This window comes from Dreissena polymorpha, chromosome 2 (assembly GCF_020536995.1).
Source record: "Dreissena polymorpha isolate Duluth1 chromosome 2, UMN_Dpol_1.0, whole genome shotgun sequence".
Lineage (NCBI taxonomy): Eukaryota > Metazoa > Mollusca > Bivalvia > Myida > Dreissenidae > Dreissena > Dreissena polymorpha.
This window is the reverse complement of record NC_068356.1, coordinates 68750801-68758703: the sequence shown is the minus strand read 5'-3', so window position 1 is coordinate 68758703 and position 7903 is coordinate 68750801. Positions and strand designations below refer to the sequence as shown.

General features: G+C 33.4%; 1 protein-coding gene across 1 annotated transcript; it reads right to left on the bottom strand.

Moving 5' to 3' along the window:
* Window positions 1-6795, bottom strand: LOC127867476 (ras-related C3 botulinum toxin substrate 2-like). The gene is made up of 5 exons (XM_052408636.1): window positions 6440-6795; window positions 5177-5248; window positions 2084-2201; window positions 1418-1480; window positions 1-1042 (listed from the first exon to the last, which is right to left on the bottom strand). The coding sequence occupies exons 1-5, from the start codon at window positions 6472-6474 to the stop codon at window positions 731-733; spliced, it is 600 nt and encodes a 199-aa protein (XP_052264596.1). The 5' UTR covers window positions 6475-6795; the 3' UTR covers window positions 1-730.
* Window positions 6796-7903: the final 1108 nt, after the last annotated feature.

Below are 7903 nucleotides of genomic sequence, written 5' to 3'. Positions count from 1 at the left end.
GAATATTGTAATATTTTATTATTGTTACAATAAACATACATGTAAAAACAGTCTCGTATATGCCCACACAAGCAATTTTAATTTCAACGATAACATAAACATACGTAAATACGAATATCAACGAAGGTTAGATAATACTATCTAAATAATGAATTGAAACACAATGCGCAGAAAGGAAGATCATACACGTTTATGCCAGGAAAAAGAAATAAAGAAAATTAAGTCACACATATACATGTATTTCGAAAGCAGTGCTTATTTGTAAGATATAAATGAAATCGAATCATTTGCGATAATGCTTGCGGTTTCATATATGAATATATAATCAAAAGACTCTAATAAGTGCGCGAGCCAAAATCACTATCACACGTCACGCAACCTACAAAAATATCATGTGACTTACGGGAGGCTTGCCTGTTATTGATCGTAACCATGACTTCAGTTCAACAACGAGATATAAGGCAGCGTTATGACCTGACAAATTTTAAATGTGTATATAATTAAATAGATTTATTGTCGGACCTTCGGGAAATATGTAATATGTTATTCACAACACTACATTTTTAAAATGCTTCAAAATCCAAACGATTCCTCGTAAACTGTATGTAATTCACAGCATTGTGTACATTGTCGGAAAAGTCCTAACAATTTCTCTTTTCGCGTGTAACACTCATAACAATAGATTACGGAAGTGTATAACAATGTACACATCACGCAACTGAAGTCGACATCACACAAGCGCACAACCAAATTCCCTCCGTTTCCGCTTAGAGGGGGTTATAACGGCCCTGATTGCACTTTCAAACACGTCTCTGGTTGACGTCTGCGTTTTGGCGGAACATTCAACGTAAAAACGGGCGCCAACATCTTTCTTCAGCGAATCGCCTTGTTGTGAGCTGATCGTTTTCCCTGCTATATTTTCATCGCGATCCCCATTCATTAGTGCATCGTCTTTCGTACTGTTCTCGTCACGCATGTCCAGTTTCGTGCCAACTAAGACTATAGGGACGTCCCGGCAATGGTGTTTAAGTTCAGGCAACCACTGAAATAAATCACTAGAATTGATTTTGAATAGTTAAAACATACATAAGGCTGATTATGTACATAGCATTTAATTGGTTAATATACATTGCGATATAAGGTGGACTTACTGGATACAAAGTACTTTCATGCTTTACGGTTATATAGTCGCTATACGTAATCGTCGTGCATCAATTTTGGTAACACAGGGGTTTTGTGTGTGTCCAATAAGTCACGTGATGAAGAAAGACGCAGTTGAAATTGAGCACTTTACATGTGTAAACTATAAATACAAAACGCCTGCACAGACTAATCGCGGACGACACTTAACCTACATGAATTTAGCCCAGTTTTCCCCAGAACGGGACTCTATTGTAAATGTATTTGTTTATTTTACCTTGAGTCTGACATTCTCATACGAGGCTCTGGATACCAAGGAGAAACACATTAGGAACACATCCTGAAAACACAGCACAAACACGTAGAGGATCAATTGTGTTGTTGTTGGCTCAGATACAACTTAAAAGTTTCTCGAGTACTCTTAACAATGAACCCTTGGTACGGAAAATCCGCATAAAGGCATCGGTTCATACTCCCGGGTACGTTCTATGTTATTTTACGTACTTTGTACTTAGTAATTTATTTAAGAGTACCCGGGTACTTTTAAGTAGTACCTGAGCCGACAACGACAATGAGATGGTCCTCATGTCATTTCTATACAGAATACTGGTCCATTTATATAATCTCAGTTTTGACGCTTGTATGAATTGGTGACAAGTCGAAGCTTCCTTGTAAAAATACATGTACCACACTCTCAAGTGCGTTTGTTGTGTTAAAATGTCTTGTGATCACCAGTGCTTTTTTATATTTCAAATAATAAGATAAAACTTATAACAAAGGTTTAAGTGTAAATAATGAATGCGTGATGTAAAATATTTACACTCTTATGCCCAGATGTGTCAACAATTACTATGTATTAATATGCATCGCTATCCTGGCAAACACGTTTGAAAATACATTCTCAATCGAAAAAAGTAAGAACATATTTTTCCTGGTCACGTACCGTTTGTGGGTACGTCAAAGGTCGTAGCCTATCGTACGCTTCTTGGCCGGCCGTATCATACACCGTAAGGTCGTAGTTATTTTCGTCCATTTGCATGGTTACCTTGATTGAGTCAAACCTGGTTTCGAAAAATTATATGTAATCGTGTTAAAACTACAGAAAAAGGAGGTTGAACACTATTTAATTTAAACCACTTTAACCCAAATGCTTTGCATTTACCGCTCTCAGGTGGTGACCGAAGCTTTAATTATTTGATACTTTATATAAGTATTGTATAATTGATTGGCCACTCGCCTTAATAAATTTACCTCCTAAAAATGTCTCTACAGTTTAATAAGACTCAGACATTATAATTAAGGACTTTACTTAGGTGCGAGAAACAATTAATCCTATAATGTTATGTATTAACGTTGATCAGACTGATTTAAACGGTGAAAATGCTAACAAACAATTCCAAGCCTTCAAACCGTTTAACCACTAAATATGTTCATATCGCTAAAGTAAGACCATGATTTGCTGTTTTAGGACTTTGCCATGCCTTCAGACCTTTTAAACCCTTCAAGATTTGCAAAGCGCCCAAACAAGACCGCGATAAATGGTTAAGATCTTCGTCATGCTTTCAAAACGGTTAAACTCCACATGATTAACATAAGCCTTAGCGTGGTCATGACATCACGATAAAGAACTTTCTCGTGTCGACAAACTTGTTGAATGTCACGATTTGAATAAACCAAAATAATGTCGTACTAGTCAAGGAGTTTCTCATGTTTTCAAACCGGTTGATTACCATATGTATGCTACTGCATTTTTAGTCAGACGATGACCGCAATTCAGCTAGTGAATGTACGATTGTTACTTGTTCGTCTTATCGTAATAAGAATCGGTCTATTAAAATGAGACTTGATGAACCTCATTCGCCAAATAAATTAAATGTATAATACATGCCTATTCGTGAATTAAAAATACAAGTTTTATAAGATAAATGACAGCACTATAAGTACAGAAATAAATACATTTACATAAATATCATATCCAAAACGTAATAGTTAAGAGATACAAAAAAAATCAAGTGCTTCTCTCGATGTCACCATTTATATGTCAGAGCGTTAACAATTAAAACGGAATCATTCACAAAATGGCAGGTATAAAACGAACTGTGAGAAATGGCATGAATAATTTCCTGTGTACTAGTACAATGACTTGAAAACTTCCGACACGAATTAGTTTTCGATTAATATGTAAAGTGGGTGAACATTTATTCACCACATGAGTGAAAAACTCGCTATGAATCATATAGAACAACAGGCTTTTGATCTCCCCAGTTCATTGTCCGAAATAACGCCATACTAAACGTACATGTAGTTAAAACCCCATTTCCATGATTCGCAAACGATGTATATTTGATAATTGTGATTGTGACTTTTTTAAACTATACGACGCGATTCCTTTTATTAAAGATGGTTGAAAACTTTCCCGGAGAAATTATTAAATCGTCATGTAACTCGATCAGTCTGTTTATACACATGAGCGTTAAATGTTTTTTTTTAACTATTTAAGTTTGACGAAATAATAGTATTCAAAGATACATATAATACCTGTGTTTTGGTCAACTAAGATGGGCATTTACAACAACTTGAATAAATGCGTCTTAAGAACAGACTACATTTATCATATTGTATCGGTTAAACATAGATACTAACGTTGGCTTTCTTAAAGGGGCCGTCCAACAGATTTTGGCATGTATTGAAGCATGTCATTAAATGCTTTATATTGATAAATTTAAACATTTGACCTAAAAAATATCCAGTATAAAAAAACACAAGAATACAATTTAAAAAAACTTTCCAAATTATTCAATCCTTTCGCGTCGCACGACGCTTTATAATTTTCAGGTTTTCAAATCGTCAAAAGATGCATAAAATCATAATAATGGATATTTAAGAGCATGGTAAATGGTCAGTATTACCATTTCCTCAAAAATATCATTAAAAACGAAAATTTGCGAATCTGAAACAACTTTTTTTAATGTTGTCAATTTACCAATCAGTTGGACGGCCCCTTTAAAAAGTCGATCTACACAAGCCCGAAATTGTAAACCTCCACACTGTCAACAACATAAAAACATGCGCAGTTGTAATTTTCCTCATTGGTTTAAAAGTCATTCGCTTAAGTACATGCTTTACTGCATTGCTATTTTTGTTCTTCGTGTATTAGACGTATACACCTTACTCCACAACCACCCAATTTGATACCTATATAATTATTTCAAATTGCAACATAGCAATAATACTTGAATGTATATACTGATGTAAGAAAAGCTTATTTAAAACCATGGTATAACGTAAGACCAAATATGTTAAAGTTTATAGATTTATTGACCTCTCAAAATAGCAATATTGTTAAAAATTTAGCTATGTTTATTTTTAAAGCATGGGAAATAAGAAATACTTATAATACATATTATGATTAGGGTAGGACTTTTGTATATATTTATGCACAACCACTCGCTGTATATGGTCTTATTTAAAATACCCAATACTTTTCTTTACGATGTACCGATATATTTTTGATGTTTATGATTCGAATGACCTGTGACTGTTTTTTTTAAATATTGTATGTGCCATTTCATTTCATGTATGTGACATTTCATGTATACTCATGTGCTTACTGCCTACTGCATCATCAAATAAACTAAACATAAACTAAATTGTAATCATTTTTATTTTTAACGTGGGCAAGGACAGTTAAATAACTACATGTATCATGAATCATTTACATACTCTCTTGCCTCTACATCGGGATGACCTTAATGACCTCTATGTACGCAATCGAAAGTGAAGCTTGTACAATGTTCAAGTCATATCAAGTATCATGACACGTGGAATCATAAATTAACATAACACGTGTAGTTGATTTGGTTAATCATCCATTACCATGCGAGTATGTTCTCTCACGTTCTAATCTTTAAACAAGTTTGTGATATGTAACAGTTGTGTTTTAATGTTCATTTTATAATATATGCATATAACTGACCGGCTTTGAATCGGTTAGACGATGCAATTGCCAATCCCTAATTTGGCGGTCAGTACTTACACAGTGGGGATGTTGGTCTCTGGAAAGCATTTTTCCTTGTAAGTCTTCATCAAAGATGTCTTTCCAACATTCCTAAAATAAATAAGTATCTTTAATAATCTCAATTTAACTTTTATTTCAAAGCAAGATTTCAGCATTACAGATCCTCGAGCATTCATTTACGTATTACAAAGGCATTCTACAAACCATAGCGACATTCAACTACCAACCATCGCGACATTCGTTGACATAACTTTATGTCATAAGGATTTTTCAGACATTTGAGTATTCATGTTCATTTAGCAATTTTTGGATAAAGTGTTTTTACACTATATGACAGTACTTATTCATGTTTACAATGTTTACACTTTACAAAGGTTATAAAATACAGTACCATAGAAAAAAATTCGATATTGTTATACTCTTTTTGTCTACATAAACAAGACTGAAATGCCAACAGCGATCATTTAATGAATTCAATTTGTTCATCATTTCCAAAACTATTTTAAATCTGGATAAAGGGACCGTCAGCCACGATTGACGAACAAAAAGTTCTAAAATACCGTATGTTTTACAAGTATTAGTTTATATTAATTAAAATATCCCGACTGGTATATTACATTCATTGAAAAAAGTTCATATTTTCAGTATATTCGGTAATAAAATTTCGCGATGTGAAATCGAACGTACATCGCGAAAATAGGTGACATAACGATATACACACTATAAATAACGCTAGTAGATTGATCATTTTATATATACAATTCACTACGCATGCAAAATATGCATTCCTGGGTTTACCACGTAACGATGATGATCAATCTACTTGTGTTATTTAAAGTTAACTGGTTAACAGGTACCTGCACCAGTACCCAGTAAAATTTATTACTGAATATACTGAAAATATTAACACTTAACAACTTTGTCCAAGTAATGTAATATACCAATCGTGATATTTTAATCAATATAAACTAATAATTGTAAAAAATACAGTATTTAAGATTTTTTCTTTTTTCGTCAATCGCGGTTGACGGTCCCTTTAAAACGGTGAGCACTTATTAAGCCTTGTATAAAATGTATCATATTGCACCAAATGTGAGAACGATTGGTTAATTAAAAACTGGAACGAAATTATAATCATTAGTAATCCTTAAAATGAACATTCAATACAACTTTAACTAGCACATAATTCACTCTATGTTAATCGGTATGTATATTACGCTAAACGCAAACATTTAAATATATTCAAAGGTTATACTATAACGAAGAATAAAATGTTCTCACCCATCACCTACTAATACACATTTCAGTGCCTGCATGTTACTTTGGTATATTCATCCAGTCTTAACACATGAAGAAACAGGTTGAAAACATCCATATCCATACAAACCACACACTATTCATTCACAACTTTCTGAAAATCGCCCTTAGTCTCATACTATTCCACGAAGCCTGCATTCTCATCTCGTCAGTCTGGTTATTTTAAATATCACATAAGGTGCGGAAAGAAATGTAACACCGCTATTCACTCTAGCTATGTTTTATATCTGTGTATTAACCGGTGTTAAACAGTAAATATGTCGCATCTCATTTAGCAAAACGTCCTTGTTTGTGCTCGAAAAAATCTTAAATTGTTTCAAAAGTTTCCTGGTGAGACAGCTGTAATATACAGCCAAAAAAATAGGGACGAATTCAGCCGTATCAGCTCGCAACAAGGAACACGAATCTTAATGCGAGTGTATACGATTTTTTGAGTCAAAAAAGATTAAACGCTCATTAATCAATAAAAGACATTCAAAAGAAGTATTAACAAAAAATAAACAGCAGTACTTTTTAATTGAAAAGCTATGTAGAAAAATTGACATAATTTTGGTTCTGCAGCAAATACGAGTAAAGTTAAGTAAATGTGTCGGTATGTGATTTAATACATGTGCGATCGTGGCGTCCGAGATTAGCCTTGCAGTCCGCACAGGCTGATTAAAGATGACACTTTCACCGGCTCATGTTTTTTGTTAAGGAGATATATATCCTTTAAACAAAAAAATTCCATAAATGTCCATGAATCCATAACAAGCACGTATCGATCGTGAAAGTGTCTGGAAACGGACTTTCTTGTACGTTAAAGGGACCTTTTTCGTTGTAGTTAGTATATTCGTTATGAAACAGTAATACTGAACATTAACCATGCTCTTAAATATCCATTATTTGCATCTTTTGACGATTTAAAACCCTCAAAATCATAAAGCGTTGCAACGCGATACGATTGAATAATTTTTTAGAGTTCTGTTGTTGTCGTTATATTTTGTGACACTACTATGATTACTCAGTTTCATATCCAGTAGGGATAAAGATATACATTTTCATAGAGGATTGCATATATAAAGTATAAAATACATCATACTTTTTATTCTTTCTTTAATTTTATTCTTGTTTTACTGGAGCTTTTTAGATCCAATGTTTTCATTTATCAATACAAAGCATTTAATGACAAACTTCAATAGATGCCAACATCTTTGGAAAGGCCCCTTTAAATGTCATCAAGTAAATATTCGGCACTTAGCTAATCGCTAGATATGAACTACATTTTATGGTTAAATGAACTTGTATCACATTAATATTCGCATATTGACACATGATTAGAGGTCCCTAATACAATATATGTTATTCCATAGATTAAAGACAGTATTGTTTTTACCTGATGTAAATTAGCAGAAAAACTCGCTTTTTTGAAGACCGACTAACAACTAG

Coding starts and splice junctions, on each gene's coding strand:
- LOC127867476 (XM_052408636.1), bottom strand. CDS start 6,474: ATGCAGGCACTGAAATGTGTATTAGTAGGTGATGG. Junction 5,249..6,439: donor TGTGTATTAGTAGGTGATGG/GTGAGAACATTT, acceptor TATTTATTTTAG/GAATGTTGGAAAGACATCTT. Junction 1,043..1,417: donor ATGAGAATGTCAGACTCAAG/GTAAAATAAACA, acceptor GATTTATTTCAG/TGGTTGCCTGAACTTAAACA.